This window comes from Dermacentor andersoni, chromosome 2 (genome assembly GCF_023375885.2).
Source record: "Dermacentor andersoni chromosome 2, qqDerAnde1_hic_scaffold, whole genome shotgun sequence".
Taxonomy (NCBI): Eukaryota; Metazoa; Arthropoda; class Arachnida; order Ixodida; family Ixodidae; genus Dermacentor; species Dermacentor andersoni.
Genome location: NC_092815.1, coordinates 78,328,019 through 78,345,843, shown reverse-complemented (window position 1 = coordinate 78,345,843; position 17,825 = coordinate 78,328,019). Strand labels below are relative to the sequence as shown.

Here is a 17,825-nt window from a genome sequence, read left to right as displayed (position 1 = left end):
GGGACGTCACGTGGCTCGCACACGTGGGCGGATGCCTGAAGGACGTCGTCTGTTCTCCGGAGGAAGATGACTCCTCCGCACAGTGCGAGAGGTTTGTTTCTGTTCCAGTTTCTGAACTCTGGTTTTATTTTTTTTCCCCTCTCGCTCACTTAGCCCGCCCTCCGTTTTCCGCCTTACTTCCGCCACTTTCTTCTCGCGCCGTTTTCCTCGCTGATTTTCTTGGTTTTTGAGGTTTCTAGACGACGGCCCCCACGTTTTGTTCGTGCTTTAAGTTCGTTGTTGTTGTTGCTCGGAGGAGTCGTGTTCGCCGGCGGCGCATTCCTGGAAGCAGTTCGTGGTGCGTCATGACCGTCTCAATCGACTGCGGACAACAGATTCATTCGGTTCAAAGAACGTGACGATAACACGTCGTTTTGAAGTTCTCATGTCCACAAGCTACATCACTCTTCTCGTCCTCTTGCAAATGTCTCTGTGGCGATTTCACATTTGCACGTCTCCTTTACGAATAGCACACAGCAGTACGCAAATAGCACCTCATTATGTGACGCACTAACGAACGAAAGAAAGAATATCTTTATTTGTCTTTCATGTCTAGTTTTCTTTTTTGCGCTGTTTTTGCTCTTAACATAATATACCAAGGAGCCCAACAGCAAACTATTCTGAAGTTTCAACACGATGTTTGTTGACTCTGGTTGAGTAACTCCACTTGTGGTTCTTACCCTCACAGTTTCCTATATTGCATGCATTTCTTTATATTCTTAACTGCTTCTATTACCAATAAAATTTCATACTAACTTCTAAGCACCACAAGTACACCGTGACGTACTTACACAAATGTTTTGCGTTCTCCGCAGCGTTCGCAGACGCAGACCACATTTTTACACCGTGACGCAGAATAGTATAGCGCTATAGTAGCGCCAAAAAGCACCTAGCGGATTTCAAGTGCAACAACTTGTGGCCACTGCTTTGAGTTGACGCACCATGTGTTCTCTCGCCCGTAGCAGTTGGTCTTGTGCTTGCTTTGCCACTATCAGCGTATGACGTGGGTGGTTTAGAGAAGATTGGCACGAACATGAAAGCAGTTAGCGGTTTAAATTCACGTCCGTGGTGCATAGCAACGTGTCGGCTGCCTTCAACATCAACGAGTATCTTGTAATGACTGATACATGGAAATATTTGTGTGCATCGCAAGGCAACATCAGACCTGGTCTCCCAGTGGCATAAGGTAAAAAAAAATCTCACCTCACCCGGTCTGACCGCCTTCCTTGATAGGTTTCTTGTCATTACACTTTGTCTATAACGGAGCAACCGCTTTCACATGTGCGTCGTCTCTACCGCATCTCTACGTATTCCTCGCAAGCGCGACAGTGTTGGTACGCACGAACAAGTTATGCGAGCTTACTACGGGTCACGATCGTGGGAAAACTTTCAATGCATGACGTCCCACACCTGAGCCACTTATGTCAAACGACACTGGCGATGACAACTCCCCGTTTTGTGATCTCATTTGTGTATTTCATATCGTCAGAAATGAAGCTATCAGAGCTCTCCTTTGCCTGCATCATCTGTCGACGCGACTTCCGTGCACATCTCGCATAACCTGTAGCGTAAGCTCGAAGAAGCGCCTGTGTGGACTTTTATGTCATCGCCGCATGACCTTGATGCGCCTTCAGCTGTTCTCCCTTTGCAATCGTCGTGACTGGACAAATGAATTTTGCTGAAGTTGAATGCGACGCGCATGTAATTGTGTTCTTACAGTGTTCGTGGTGTCAAAGTGACTTGTCCTCAGCGCTTGCGTCGGTGATATTTCACGCTTGCCGCTGACGGATGTGCCCGGTTAGCGTGGCGCTACGATTTCATACCATCGCGCCTGATTAAGAAATTTAGTTGCTTATTTTTACACCATCTAGTGCAGAAATGTACGACAAAGAACTAACTCCCACGCCTTTTCTCGTTACTAGATGATTGAAGTGCAAGCAAAGCTGCTGCGCGATGTCGTCTATGTCGCTGGAGACAGTGTTGAATGCTTGGTCACTTTCACTAACAAGCAGCCCGATGCAAACTGCAACGAGCCGAATGACAACAGGTAATATTGCACAACTCTGTATGCCGCGCAAGCAATCTGAGGGAATAACGGGGACCGAATGTAATTTCCGATACGCACCTGTGCCCCATTTCTGCAAACTTCCTAAAGCAAACACATTTACAGCGAGGTTTGACGCTTTCATTTGCAACTGTAGCTAACACATGAGCGCAGTCGTTATACCTTTTACCTATTTTACTTCAGTGTGAAGGTATGCAGGTGTCTCTCAAAGCTTTCAGTTGAGGGAAGTACAAGTTGTGCAAGAAGTTGTGAATCAGAACTTTTGCAGAAAGAATTCATGTATGTTTTTATAAAGTTTGTTTCATTTGAACATTCATACTCCTTCGTAAAGCTGCTTCACATTGTTTTGGATGCCAGCCTTTAAGCGAATAAGCTATGTGCTGTCTCAGTGTATAATCGCAAATGGTGCGAGAAACACAGGACAGCAAAAAGGATTGGACACACACCTGCACTCTCCCAGTTGAAGATTTAGTGCAAGTAACACACCCTCTATTATACAAGCAATGGTCACATGATTTCCCTGCATGCAAATCTTGCAATATAACCACCAAACAAAAGAGCAAGTGAGACAGATGTTTACTGGAAGGTTGAGGTTTGAAGTGATCACCAGTAGCCTAACAAGGAATGTCGAACAACTTTCCTTGTTCAACTACTGTTAATCTCATGAACAAACAAGGCTAGATACCCAAAAGAAAGATCATAGATCACCGTAGTCTCCATGCATCAAGATTTTCAAAGAAAATAAAATTCACTCTTGCAGAGTGATATGGATTGAGAACTGATACACATATCTGACATGCATGCACATTATGTATAATGCTTCAGCAACTTCTCGCATTCTTTCAACTTTGCGCTTCATTAACACCTTGTTATCTTCAAGACTTGGTATACTTTTTGTTGCCTGTGTTTTTCATGCCATTTACAATTGTGCATCAAAACCAACTCGCCCAGTTCTTGTATCTTATTGTTCAATGTCATGATAAGAACAGATCATGTATTTTGAACATGCTTAGCTAAAACAACCACTGTGGTTGCTCAGTGGCTATGGTCTCGTACTGCTGAGCTCGAGGTCATGGGATCAATCCCGGCCATGGCGGCCGCAGTTTGATGGGGACGAAATGGAAGAATGCTCATGTACTTATATTTAGGCGCATATTAAAGAAACCTAGATGGTAAGAATTAGTCTGGTGTCCCCCACTGTGGCGTGCCTCATAATCAGAGCGTGGTTATAGCATGTAAACTCCAGAATTTAACTCAATTTGATTCTTACCTTGAACAACGAAGCCTATACTGTACATTTTTTGCATGCATACCCACAGTAAGAGACCAGTGTAGCTTACTTGCTTGCAGCATCAAGAGAATGCCTGAGAACATTGCCTGGGCCAGCGCTCAGATACATTGCCACTGCTCGGTGGATGAGTCCAAAGTCCGGTTTCCTAAGTCTCCATCTCAAGAGCAGATGGCCACTGGCTCCAAGGACACCTCATTCATTCCGTGCCGAGGTGAAGGTTGATATCTGTCTTTTTGTTTGTGTTGGAAGTTATATAAAATGTAGACACTCGTTTAGTTTTACGTTAAGCTCATGTTAAGCTTTGAATACTGTGCCTTGTACGGCTATGCAGGTGAAAAAGGCTACGTGGTATTCTCCTCCAAGCCCAAGATCTTGTTCTGCGACCTCCGGCTGCTACCTGGGGAAAGCAAATCATGTGAGCATTCTTCATAGTCTTTTGTAGCAACACAGTGGTTGTGCACTGCTTAGAAATAAATGCAAAGGTTTCTTAGAAAATACCTCTGTATGCTGTCATTGATGGCACTTCTCAAGTAGTCACAGAGGGCGTCTCATTGCACTACAATGCAGTTGTGATGCATGGACTCGTGACAACTAGTCCCCTATATTAAGGTGAAAGCCTTTTTAGGCTCATGGTGAAGTTTGTGTCAGCAGACCTCTGACCGCCGGAGTGTCCTCCGAAGCATCATCACGCCATATGAAGACAGATTAAAGTATGAAAAATGATTGATAGTGACAGTTAGTGAATGATAACATTATAATAGAGATTGGTAGAGGTTAATAATGACTAATAATGACTACTAATGACTCCAAAATGACCAATATGTCTAACGATGGCTTGTAATGGCTACAATTGATTAGAAATGTCTAGTAATGAGTAGTAATGACTAAAATGACTTGTAATGGCTACTAGTGACTACGAAATGACCAGTATGTCTAACGACGGCTTGTGATGACCATAATTGATTACAAATGACTAAAAATGCTTACTAGGGAGCGGTAATGACTGAAATGACTATGCAATGACCACTATGTCTAACAACAAATTGTAACGACTACAATTTATTAGAAATAATTAAATATGCTTCGTAATGACCAGTAATGACTGAAATGACTATGATATGACCAACATGTCTAACGACTGCTTGTAATGACCACAATTGATTACAAATGACTAAGAATGCTTAGTAGTGAGCAGTAATGACTAATAATGACTGAAATGATCTGTAATGACTTACGAAATGACCACTATGACTAACAATTTGTAACGACTACAATTTATTAGAAATGACTAAACATGCTTAGTAATGAACAGTAATGACTAATAATGACTTGTAATGACTATGATATGACCAACATGTTTAACGACGGCTTGTAATGACCACAATTGATTACAAATGACTAAAGATGCTTAGTAGTGAGCAGTAATGACTAAAAGAAAGAAGAGAAAGAGAAGAGGCAAAGAGAAAGAGGCACATGATAAGAGGAGGAAGAGTAGGCTTTCGCCGTTCACCTCTTAAGAGAGATTTTAAGAGACCCTGTAATTTTTGTAGCATTGATCTGTGCCCGAACTTGACCTTTATTATCCTTTTTAGAGGCATTGTACTGTCACTTGTAAGCTGCTACTTCTGGATTTGCTTCTAGTTGGCACTCTTGTAAGTGCTATATCTCATTCATTCTTTCTTCATGCTTTCCTTCCTTCTTTCACAGTCATGTACAAGGAAGTCATTCCTTCCTCTGTGCCGCCATCGTACAAGGGCCAAGCAGTACGGTACGCTTACAAGGTCACTATCGGTGCACAGAGGGTCAATGCACTGACGAGGTTGCTCCGAATACCTATCAAAGTGTTCGTAGTTGAAGGTGTGTGCTTTTCTGGCATACTGCTTTGATGCTACAAAGCATGTTTGTGCAGTGGGTGCTATTGCATTAATCAACATGGTTTAGCAAAATCATCAGTTATATAAAACAATAAAGCTCATGTTTGATGCCAAGTGTAATTGCAGCAGAAACAAAATGGCATTCCCAAGAACGCAGGATGGGTTATTTAGGTTCATAATGGAAACAGCGCGAACAAGACGACGACGGAATGAAAGGACACAGGACGAGCGCTGATTGGTGCATTCTTTCACTCCGTCTTTTCAACGCGTCCTTTCACTCCGTCCTTGTCTTGTTCGCGCTATTCCCATTATGAATGTATACCAACTCGCCCAACTTTCCACTTTAATGAGTTATTTAGGGTATCAACACCAATCCAAGCTTTTCTTTTTTTAATGCTACAGCAAAGGCTTCTTGTTAGCAAAGCCCTTGAGTGTTGACTTTCTGTCCCAGGTCTGATGGAAGCACTAAAGGAGCGTCTGGCCAAAGCAGCTCCAAGCAACCCATTCCTTCCAACAGCAAGTCGCCAATCAGTGCTCGAAGTAGCTGTAGATTTCTTGGAGGACTTGACATCTCGAAGAAGGCCTAGTATGTTTTGTTTTGCACAGATGTTATGGAACTACAACTGCACTGCTACCTATTTGCATGTTGCTGCAGCTGCCATGTAAACATTTCTGTAGCTCTGTGTTATATGATTTGACCTCTGGATTGCTTTTTCAAATATCTAGTGTTACAGCTTACATATAAGTTATCTTAAAACTTCTTTAAATCCTAGGTGGCCTGAAGTACTTTATACCTTTGCATGCATTGTGTTTCTCTTCAGGAGATTTTCCCTCATGCATTTATCTGAATGAATTGCCTGAAAGGCCACATACTGTGCACATTTCTCTAGCACAGTTGTAAGATATTGTAAAACTTTTCTCATTGCATCGACATCCTGTCATGCTGTCTCATCATAGGAGCTGAATATTTCAACTATATCATTTCCATGGAGTTTATGAAACGACAAATGTTGCTACTTTGACTAACTTATAATGGTGTTTTGCTTTGACATTAAAGTCAGTGCCATTAAAGTCAGTGCTGTGGCACATGTGATAAACTGCTTCCTTCTTTCTTTTTCTTCGATAATGTGACTAGGTCAGCTATTCTGTGCACATTTAAAACTGAAAAGTGCTGAGCATTTTTTTTTTTTGCACACTGAGTGTTTTAAGGCCACTCGCTGCATGCACAACCTTGAGTGGATGCTGCCTTGTACCTTGCAGGCTACTACAATGTGACGCACCAGAATGGACGGGTTGTGCGTTTCTGCCTGCTCAAGTCGTGCTTCCGCCTGGGTGAAGATATTGTTGGCATGTTTGACTTCTCTGAGGCAACGGTCCCCTGTGTGCAGTACTCGGTGACACTGCAGAGCGAGGAGCACATTTCTGCTGCTGCGTCGGTCACAGGCGAGGCTGTGCATTCCACGCTTGGACATTGCCGACAGCATGCCTTCTGCCTGCACCTGCGCACGACCCACCTGCATCTACCTGTGCCACTACATGTCACCCCAACCTTTGGCTCTGATATCGGTGATTGGCAAACTCTGTTTTTACGGGAGGCTTCATTGGGCTGGTATAAGTACGCCTTCGTGAAATGCTGATGCTACACAATTGCGGGATTGTGAAAACAAGCAAAATTTTGGTGTAGCAGTGCTGCTTCCCAGCACATGTACATGCACACACATAGCATTGTAAATGCACCAAGTGACTTTGCCTCTACGATAAGCCGAGTAACATGTTTTTTTGCATCTGCTCATGTCTTCTATTGTTGAGTGCAGCAATGTAGCTATGAAGTGCCCTTGCAGAACAGAGAAGCCATTGCTGAAGTGCAGCCAATGAGCATTGGTGCTGACGGCACTGTTTATCTACCATTCAGCATTGACGGTTTGCTAGCTACTGCTCATTAAACCACCTTTTAAAAAGTGTGCAGTGGCAGTAATGTACCGGTTATTTGGCTGCTTTCACAGGAAGTCATACCAGTGCATGTTGTGCATATTCATTTTGATGATTAGTACAGCATTGAAACACTACGACAAAAGAAAAGGAGTGCACCAATTTATTTCCTTTATCCTGCTTGTTTTGCATCTTGATCATCAAAATGAACAAATTACAGTTTGCCCAACTTTTTCCACCTTTGGCTACCATTTAGTGGAATGCGCCTTTAGGGGTCAAGCTATGTTTCAGCTTATGTAGAGGCATATGTTTGTTCGTGTGACACAAAAGTCTGCAAAAAGCATCACCAAAAAGTATTTTGTATTTAACGAAACAGTGAGATTGTTAAAAGGTAAGCTGGTTAAGCAAGGCTCCACAGTTTCCATTGCACCAAGCACGGTTCCTCTTAAAAAGAACCACATGGTGCCTTGGAAAACACGGGGAAGGCCGGAGATGGAAATTCAAGACGATGAGCAAAATGAGAACAAGGTGAAAGCAGGAGCCAACATTTCGACAAGTGGACTTGTCTTCTTCAAGGCCTTGAAGAAGACAAGTCAGCTTGTCGAAACGTTGGCTCCTGCTTTCACCTTGTTCTCGTTTTGCTAATCACATGGTACCTTGTTACAAAAGAAGTAGTAATTGATAGTTACCAGTTGGTTCTTCTTGCAGCCATGATTTGGCACATCTGTACATTTCTGTAGTTGCAGTTCTTGGCATTGCAAAACAAGATAGGAGAAATTGAAATTCCCAAGGACACAAAGAAGTTTCGAAGCATAGCCTACCATCACTGCAGTGTTGTTTTTTTAACATAAGATGCAGTTAACTGCAATCTTTGATAATTTGCAAAAGCTACAAAAATAAGGGGGGTGGGGGGGAAACGCTGCCGAGGTTTGTGAAAAACAAGCTGCTTTTATGCAGGCCTCGTGCCTGTGCACGCACGGAGACATGCATTGCTGTGACGCATTGTGTGGTGATGGAATTTCTTTTTGAAGCATTCTAGGGGAACTGTTTACTTTCTTTTTTTTTTAACTGCCATAGCTTGTTTTTAATTTGTGGGACACCTGTGGTATGGTCATGCTGTGTTGGTAGCATGACAGGCAGACTTCACTGACAACATGCAGCTGTTGAGCAATACAGGCATGTTCTAGGTGAAATGAATGACCCTGGACTGAAATTCTTCTCTTCAAATCCTTACATCAGGTGACATTGCACATTTCTGCAAAACGAATTCCTCTTTGATTTTTCTGTGCAGTTGTAAACTTAGCTGTAAACAAAGATAATATTGCATAAATTTATTTCAATAATGTGTAAACTTTCAGTATTATGAGAGTTGTAATGTCTGCAGCCTTGTTTGAACAAGGAAGTGATCAAGAAAATTTGACTGTGTGAACTTCAGAGGTGATTTTTAAGTGGATACTCTTCATTAAAATCTCTACATACCATATTTGCACAACTCTCAACCCCCGCCCAAATCTAGAACGCATACAATTTTTGCATGCTTAAAGAAAATAAAAGTAATATGCGCCTGTTCTATAAAAGTAAAATATAGTATGTTACAATGTTTGCAATCGCAAACAAGGCAGCATTCTTGAGTGATCACTTTCATGTTGTTTTACGTGGCTCAGCAACGGACTTGCCTAAATGTGCGGGTGAGAGCATTCCTGGCACTCTGCACCAGATAGTGTTGGCTGTACACGCCAACACATCCAGAGCCAAGTCGCACAAAATCTTGCAAAAGTAATAGTACATCTGAAAGTGATCATAGTCGAGCAAAAAATGAAACCATAGTACAGGGATGTGCATATTTTTCTTAAAATGTTTGAAAAAAGGGTTTGCACTTATAGCTGCCTTGTTCTTGCTCAATTTTCACACGGAGATTAAATTTTGAAGTCTGCATTATTAAGTCTTACACTTGGCAAAGTTAATTGCCTGGTTTTTAAGAAAAACATGCAAGGTTGCCTTCGTGTTTGAACATGCAAGCTGATGCAGCAACGGCTACTTTCTGCAGCTGCTGGCATGTGGGGACACAAGTTTATGCTAGCGACGTCTGTGAATGACAGACTCCAAATTGCTATCTTTGAGCATGAACAGTGCAGGGGTAGGCACAAAATCTTTTTCTGGACATTTGAAGCAAAATATGCACGTTCCTGTATACCCACAGCCATAGAGTTTCATACATTTACTTGAGGGAACTGTGGCGTAGTGTCGACGGGAGATGCAAGCAGGGCAGTTCAGCCAGCACGGGAATGGTGGTTAGTGCATGGATTTGCCTAATCTTTGTCCTTCTGGCTTTTTAACGGCTTCGTGACTTTGCAAACTGATCATTTTCAAGAAATTACTGCATTATAAGTAATTAAACATTATTAAAATTGTCCAATGGCAGCATTTGAACACAGGACCTCTAGCACAGAAGCCCAATATTGAAAGCATCACACCACAGACGCCACAGCAGTGCCGGCACACTGCAGTTAGCAGTGATTATGCATGTTCGCCGAGTCTCATTACGTTCTGAATTAAAAAAAAGTATAGAGTGCTTTGAAATTGAGGCCTATTAAAACAGTTAAAGCGTAATAAACGAAGCCACAAGAATGTCTGAAGCAACAAGCACAAAGATCAAACAAATTCATGTACTAACCATCATTCCCATGGTGGCTGAACGATCACAGCACCAGAGTTCTCTTTAGTAATTATTGTAGGAAACAGCAACCTTCAAAAAACATGATCTGCCACCATCTCTTGATTATGCTGCACCTGAAAGTAGGCTGTTGCCAACGGTGCAAGCACTGTTATTGTGTTGTGTCCGATTGTAATGTGAGGCAAGGAAAAAAAAAAGGTGTGCATTAGATCCGTGTAACAATGGTAGCTGCAGTATCCATGTGGTCATTGTTGTTCTTGTATTCACTTGCAGCTGAACTGCGTTGGAACCTCCACTTCGAATTTGTGATGACTACGTCCCCGGTGATGCAGCCAGGGCAGCAAGTGCCGAGCTCTTGCGACTGGCAACCTCCAGCAGTACTGGACGTGCAGACTATGGTGTGGGACTTGCCCATATGCCTGTACCCTACACACCCTGGCCATGTCAGCAGTGCTCTCAAAGCGCCATCCCAAATGACTCTGCAAATCTGCTGACCATTGGCCAGCAACAGTGCTGTGCTCATGCCTGGAAACTGCTCTGCCCACAGCTGACAAAGCGAGAAGCAGGTTGCAGTTTGTGTTTTGTACGATGGAACCTCTAGAGCTGCAGCCACGTGCACCCATCAAACGCTTGGGCTTACATGCAGCTGCAAATTTTTCATCCTTCACTTACCTTGAGGTTGGCTGTTGTTTACAGTCCTCTCTGAATACTCCCAAGCCTATGAGTGCACTAGAAGAGCCAACTTCATGGCCAGCTCTTAAGTAGAGGTTGAGTAGTGCTGCCAGCACTCCAGTGCACTTTTGTTGCAGGGAGTTAGGAAAGCATTCATCTTAACACTCTACATCTTTGGAGGTGTGCCACAAGAATCCAACCAAGTGGCCCAGAAGTGATGGTGGTTGTTTTCAAAGTGGCTCGAGAACTTTTTGTAGTAGGCTGTGCACTTTTGGGAGCTATTTCTTGTCTGCGAGGGCCAGCTAGCTTTGGAATTGCTGAGTTGCTTACGGTAGACATTTAATTATGTGCAAGTTGGAGAAACCTGCTTTTGCTGCTGTTTGTAGTATGGTATTAGGCTTCAGTAATTTGTTCTGACAATGCTGGGCCTTTTTATTCTGTTGAATGCCATTATTGGTATGCAATTCGTGTTGGAAAACTTTTGCTTTATTGCTTAAGGGGACTTTACGAACCTCCTTTGCAAGTTTGGGGCAAGCTATTCATTTCTGCATTTTGTGCGAGGTGTCATTGTGCAGTTATAGAGAGTAAGCATGACCATTTTGATACTTCCTCTATGATGCTTATGGCATATAAGTTTTGCAGCTGCCCCCATATATGTTGCTTGAATTGACGATTGTGTTGAGATCCTATGTTTAAAGGTCCCGCCAATTTTCTTCTTTAGAAGCTCAAAGTACAAACAAATGTGCAGAAGGTGTTGTGGACTAGAAATGATGACGGCACGTAGTTTCGTGCATAATTGCTCATGAATGCCTGTGTGGCGCATTTGTATAGTGCCGACGTCGCGCCAAGTTTGGATGACTGGAGAATCCTTTTTTTATGTGCATGCTTGTGGTGTGCGACAGTTTTACCACATGTACATTGGCCAGAGTTACGAATGCAGCATACATTAATGTAACTCTCCAGTGCCTCTCACACTGGGCGACGTTTGAGTACAGGTGCCTGCCAGTGGCAGCCTTTTAATTAAATACTTTTGGATATCCAGCTGTGCTGAACGATGTTGACATGCTATTGATTGTGCCTGGTATATCTGTAAGATATGTGAGGTATCTTTACCATTAAGGGGTCAGATCACTGTAAATAGACCATTTCTGGCAGCTCCACTGTTATGCCAAGCATTCGACACACGTGTTGGTCTTGTACTTGTAACGCGTATAGTGTTGTTACCTTACTATGTTGCAAGTTTTTTTTTACTTGTGCTGTATATGCTGCGAGGGACTCGTGCAAGGTGTAGGTGATCTGAATGCAGATTTGCTGTTAGCTTGTATTGCGGTTTGATATATATGTGGAAGGCTTCTTTTTCTTTTCACTGTAGCATAATTTTTATGTGCGGTACTTGCACGCCAACACAAAGCAAGTATAATCACCTTAAGATCTTTCTTGCTCTGAGAAGATAGTTTTTGACTCACTTATTGTTACTACACAGTTCCAATACTAAAGTTGAGAAAAATAAAAACGTTGCCATTAAAATTTATACTGCCTACAATGTTTGAGCACAAGGTAAATACTTCATTACAGCAGCAAGAGAATGCCTAACTACTTTTAGCTGGACTTGGCACCTTCTCCAGTAATCACATGAAAACAAACTTTGGAAAGACCAATTTTGATATGCTGACATTCCACTCATTGCACTGGGTGTTGAAAAAGTGGTAGCAAATCAGCAAAACCTATGTGTCATATTTAGGCACTAATTATATTTCTCTTCCAGCAAATTGCCCAAGCAAATTAGCTTGGGCAATTCTGTTTGGCTGGACTGTTTGACTGGAAGCTTACCGTTACCATTGAAAAGGAAGGTATACAATCAGTGCATTTTACCGGTGATGACATATGGGGCAGAGACTTAGAGACTGACAAAGAAGCTTGAGAACAAGTTAAGGACTGCGCAAAGAGCGATGGAACGAAGAATGCTAGGCATAACTGTAAGAGACAGAAAGAGAGCGGTTTGGATCAGAGAGTACACGAGTATAGAAGACATTCTAATTGACATGAAGAGAAAAAAATTACACTGGGCAGGTCATGTAATGCGTAGAGTAGATAACCATTGGACCATTAGGGTGACGGAATCGGTACCAGGAGAAGGGAAGCGTAGTAGAGGATGACAGAAGACTAGGTGGTGTGATGAAATGAGGAAATTTGCGGGTGCTGGTTTGAATCGGCTGGCACAGGACAGGGGTAATTGGAGATCTGCAGGGAGAGGCCTTTGTCCTGCAGTGGACATAAAATAGGCTGATGATGATATTTCTTTTATGCCTGCTTATGCTCCTGTTATAGATGCATGTCTAGAAGGAAAGATGCAATAATCTGCATCTAGGAATAAATATTTAAGTCCATCCAATTAGCTGAATGTAACACCTGCATGGATCATCATCATTAATTTGCACCTATTGTATGAAATCAACTAGTTTATCATTATTTTTTACCATGGAAGGTTTGTATATGTTCACATGCAGCTGCACATTTCAATGCTTGAAAGGTGGTACTGCCAAAGCTATTTGACAAATTTTTGCTGCAAGCTTTTGTGAGCTTCTTTTAAGTACATCTGTGCTTTGGTTACAGTCACATTCATATTCTGCTAATACAAGGCAACACATTTTGACTGGTGCAATTGCTAATTGAAGTGTGCAGCATGGCAACAGGTGTGCCAAGCATAGCACACCGAGCATTAATACTAGGAGTCGTCATAGCTTCTTACCGGTAACCTTTGGTGTGACAAGGTCGGTGGGTCAAGGCCCCTTTTCTCTTGCAGAATTTTTGAAATGCAGCAAGGATGTCTAACAAAGGAGAAAATGCTGGTAATTTTTTTTTCTTTTCACCTAAGGCAAATGAGACATATGAAGAGAAACGGTGACAACTTATCACCTTTGAATGAACAGCAAGCGGGTGGTTTTCACCGAGGAAAATTGATGGCAAGTAAGCAGAACCTATATGGCAGACCTTTAGTTCCGAAACATGTCTTGTATTTCAGCATTGTTAGGAGGATACTAAAAACAAATGTCTGGCTGAAGTGATGCATCGCACCAACAGAATGCCTAGAGCGCTGCGTTTTCTGAAAACGAATCTTTCATAAGTGAGGAGGCATAAGTTGTAGGAAAAAGTTTGCATTGCTGTTGTGAATGTACAGAACCAGCTTTTGATAACTGCAATATGATGCCCTACCTGCAATTGGTTAGCACTAGTCATTTATAATAAGAGGCATCTACATTGCGCCTAAACATCACACAAAAAGGAAATTAGCTTTGGCAATTCTGTTTGGCTGCAGTATAACAGTATCAGCTGATGTTACCTATTTAAACCACTCGGCACTGTTTTGTGGAGCTTCCGTGAGCCCCATTTGAACACGATGGTGCCATTCTACTAATTTCAGCTCTTCCACCCACGGTTGCATCTGCAGCAAATGCATGGCACGGTCCTAAAGATGAATCACTTGTTTGCCCAAACTACCCTGCAATTTCTTTAATGAACTAGCATTTTAGTTGGGTCAGTTGTGCTGTTTAAAGCCCATGCTCTAAGCTTCCTTATGAATACGGGGATAATGGCTTCGAATTAATGTTATAAGTCGACATGCACCAAGTCCACAAGCCTGGTTGTGGTGCTGCGTCCTTGTTGATCAACCACTTATGTGTTGATATAGGTGCACATTAACTCCAGGTGGTTAAAATTGATCCAGAGCTCTCCATTATACACCCCACTGTGCATTTTCCAGATGTTTCATTCGTAATGTAGCTTTTTAGTGAATACAGTTATCAGCGTAACACTGAACTGAGTCAAGAAGTGAAAAGTCCTATGTTCCCTCAAAAATTAATTTTCATCATAGCATGTCCCAACTCTAATACATTGCACTTTTCTCAGTGACCCAATTCCAGCAGCATAAATTTTCATTGGTTTCTTTCCATCTCGGCCATGCATGTTTGCTGGGTATTGTCAGTTCCAAAAATATGGACACTACAGGTTAAATATTTCAGTCCATATGAACAATAATTGAGAGCTGCAGTAATACAGTGTTATGCTACGATTTCTAGTTAAGCATTGGGCTTCATTTTGAAGGACATCTGGGCCTGCTTAATGGAAAATGGTTATTTATGTCCCCCCCCCCCCCCCCCCAACCTTGAACATTCATGGTATAAATAAGTTTTGGTTGAGTCTTTGAATATCTTCACTGATCTAGTTTGGTCACATGGCCTCATCGTTTACTTAACTAAGCCTTTCACGGTGAAGCTGAAACAACACAGCAAATATTACACTGATGAGCTGGAGCAGAAAGTATGCTATTAATATTGGGGAGTATTGTGCAGATTATGCTGGTAAGGTAAGGTTCATCAATTGAACTAAAATTGCCATGGTGTTACATTTTGGCATCAGTTTGAAATTTGTTTACCGACCTGTCACATGATGGCGACATCTAGAGGCAGCTTAATATTTTGCACTGAATAACACGCACAACACTGTGGCAGTAAAGCCATCTTCTACATAGCATGAATGCAACTCAGTGCCTAGCATTAAGCTTTTCAACTTGCAGATTTGCTCTGAAACTTCCATTAAGATAATGTACAAGGCTTCACGTCCTAAAGCGATGTTTGGGGCTACGAGGCATGCCATAATGTAGAATTCTGGATTAGTTTGGACAGCTTCAGTTTTCTTCATGTGGAACTAAATTGAACAACAGACACTTTTTGCATCTTGCCCCTCCCCCCCCCCCACATCAGAATGTGGCTGCAGAGGCAGGGATTGGTATACACGACCTACTGCTCTGCAGCAGCCTATTGAAGTACACTGCAGCTTGATGGCCTCTACAAGCAGTGACCATCTACTCTCATACTGAATCCTATGCCTACAAATAGCCTCATCGCTTCATCTGATTCTTGCTTACCTTTCATTGCATTGTCATCTCTTGGCACTCATTGTTACTGAACTAGATCACTACACATTACATGCGTGATATCACTTTTTTTGTCTACTGTCTACATCTCAACTATCAGCTGCCGAGATTTGCTTGGTAAACTACATACTGGCGTCTTCCTGTCTCTTATGGTACATTCAACTGGTTCCTACCGCACTCCAACTGTGTTTGCGGAAAGGTGCTGAATGAGACTGTAGCCAGAGAGAGCCTGCTCGAGGCGAACATTCACCTGCTCCCGGAGCTATTGGAGAAGCCACATGGCAGGAATTGTCAGATCACGGTCACGCTCCCAGCTCAAAGGCGCGAGTGCCTCCAAGAAGTCCCGAGATGGAGTGCGGCATTCTGAATGAACCACGCGAATGTGTTCCAAGCACTCAATTCAACCGGTCGGAGCACTTGAAGGTGACCAGTCAAATGTACCAGTAAGATTGCACCTGTACTTGAATGACGTCTCGCTTGCTTCACAGTCTTCGGTTTCCTTTTGTATTTCTTTGCTTTCCTTTAAGTATGAAGCATTGCATCAATTAAGATGAAATGCTGGATACTACAGCTGCTTTTCATACCGAAATTAACCACAACAAGAACAAACATATTTAATTGCATGGGAATGCACTGGGCACTTGCAGAGTGTAGCAGCCACCTTCATCGTTGTCTTCACAGTGCATCCTACACGAGGCCTTCATCTCTGCCTGCATTCATCAAATAAATAATTGCATTGGTGCATTCTTCCCATGCTTGTCGTGGTCCCCCCCCCTCCATCCACTATTGCTGCTATAAAGCAGGGCTCTTCAACATGGGCTTCAAGGAATTCTTTTTGAGCGTTTCTTATTTACAGCAACTATGCAGGGACCTTTGTTACTCGGGGCCTCCTCTCTGAAATGGAAGAAAAGAAAAACATGACTTTCAGTCGCTATTCGGTGGCAATCATACTAACAAGTTAATCTGCCGCCAACAGACAGACAAAGAACTTTAACGTGGTCCTGAGAAGCGCCGCACTTAGAGCCAGAATTCAAACAAATTACGTAATTTTTATTCGCCTGTTATTTTTTTTAGTTAAAGTTGCTTCGACAAAGTGGGGATTCCAGTTAAGCAAAATGTGCCTTCTGTCAAGCATCAAACCTGTCCTGTCAAAGCCAGAATCGGCTCGTGGTGTAACGTTATTTAGACCCGCTTTTTCCTTTAGGAAAAAACGTCAGTTGCACCATTTTTAATCGCATGAGCACATAATCGAATAGCCTTAATGTTACTCGGTGTCAAATATTTTTGCTGGAATTAACAGAAAGCGAATATAATACGACAAAATGCAAGACTAATCAAGAGTCACACGGGGCACTTTCGGTCGGGATCGAATTTTTCGATTGCGATTGGCTCCCTTCTGAAACTTGAGCATAGGAGCCATTCGCGATAGAGAAATTCGATCGCGATCAAAAGAGCCCCGTGTGACTGGGGCACAAACGTTCAGTGCCCTCGATCCATGGCTGCTTACCTGTATGTAGTCGCCTTCGTATTGAGACAGCGGTTTCCTGGCGTACCGGGCTGGTAGTTGAGATTCGTCGATACCGGATCCGCGTGGCGCAGAGCCCACCGGTTTAGATTCTGCGGGAGTAGCGCTACTCGTCGCCTTCATCGCTGTGGATGAAGCAGTGGTCTGTGTCGGCCCTGTGAGAACTTTGCGACGTTGAGAACCCGCGTCACAACATTCGTCCTACCAAAGACAGCGTCACAAACGCTTCGACCTCAACCTTACCTCTATCGGCCCTCGCGCTGCCGGCGCGAAATTTTATCAGCGGGTTGTGGGGCTTGACGGCCTGCGAAAACCAGACGAATCCAATGAATGGGTAGTGCAATGTAGGTGACGCAACACGTTTACAATCAGCCACACGTGTTAATGGTGTTCCCTGTCATCACTGTTAAGCAATCGGGAGCGGTCGAGCTGGTTGTCAGCAGGTATTCCGTCTGTTAGAGACGTTTTACCGTGGCGCCTGCTCTCAAGGGCGTCCTTCAGCGCGAGTTCCGTTTCTCGGACATAAAAGCACGGCTCTGCATCTGGCCCGTACGAACAAGGACCAGCGCATCATGAGCGGCAATAGTCTGCGCTTCGGCCGTTCATTGGTCTCTAACAAAACAAAACAAGATATAGTGCAAGTGACCTGAATAACTCTTGCAGAAGATGAAGCCATCTGCGCCGCCGTCGTCGCCGCCAACAAGCGCACCGCACAAACTCAATTTTTCGACTGCTGCCGCTAACGCTGCCAGGTGCGGTGATTTAGGGAAGCTTCGCAATATTTACTTGGCATATTTACTTCGCTCTGTAGTTTTCCGTAACG

At 43.1% G+C, this 17,825-nt stretch overlaps 2 protein-coding genes across 5 annotated transcripts; one reads left to right on the top strand and one right to left on the bottom strand.

Annotated features, from left to right (window-relative positions):
* Positions 1-18: 18 nt before the first annotated feature.
* Positions 19-12,075, top strand: LOC126542075 (RAB6A-GEF complex partner protein 2). 3 transcript variants are annotated; one of them, XM_050189073.3, is made up of 8 exons: positions 19-91; positions 1,962-2,086; positions 3,455-3,612; positions 3,727-3,810; positions 5,103-5,252; positions 5,721-5,855; positions 6,530-6,835; positions 10,146-12,075. In XM_050189073.3, the coding sequence occupies exons 2-8, from the start codon at positions 1,962-1,964 to the stop codon at positions 10,364-10,366; spliced, it is 1,179 nt and encodes a 392-aa protein (XP_050045030.1). In that variant the 5' UTR covers positions 19-91; the 3' UTR covers positions 10,367-12,075. The 3 variants fall into 3 exon arrangements, with proteins under 3 accessions (XP_050045030.1, XP_050045029.1, XP_050045031.1); XM_050189072.3 differs by lacking the exon at positions 19-91 and adding an exon at positions 979-1,225; XM_050189074.3 differs by lacking the exon at positions 19-91 and adding an exon at positions 980-1,225 and having other exon boundaries at positions 3,455-3,606.
* A 3,991-nt stretch (positions 12,076-16,066) lies between these two features.
* LOC126542093 (alpha-ketoglutarate dehydrogenase component 4) lies at positions 16,067-17,757 on the bottom strand. 2 transcript variants are annotated; one of them, XM_050189100.2, is made up of 4 exons: positions 17,649-17,757; positions 17,246-17,306; positions 16,985-17,166; positions 16,067-16,371 (listed from the first exon to the last, which is right to left on the bottom strand). In XM_050189100.2, the coding sequence occupies exons 1-4, from the start codon at positions 17,676-17,678 to the stop codon at positions 16,354-16,356; spliced, it is 291 nt and encodes a 96-aa protein (XP_050045057.1). In that variant the 5' UTR covers positions 17,679-17,757; the 3' UTR covers positions 16,067-16,353. The 2 variants fall into 2 exon arrangements, with proteins under 2 accessions (XP_050045057.1, XP_050045058.1); XM_050189101.2 differs by having other exon boundaries at positions 16,985-17,157.
* Between the last annotated feature and the right edge of the window lie 68 nt (positions 17,758-17,825).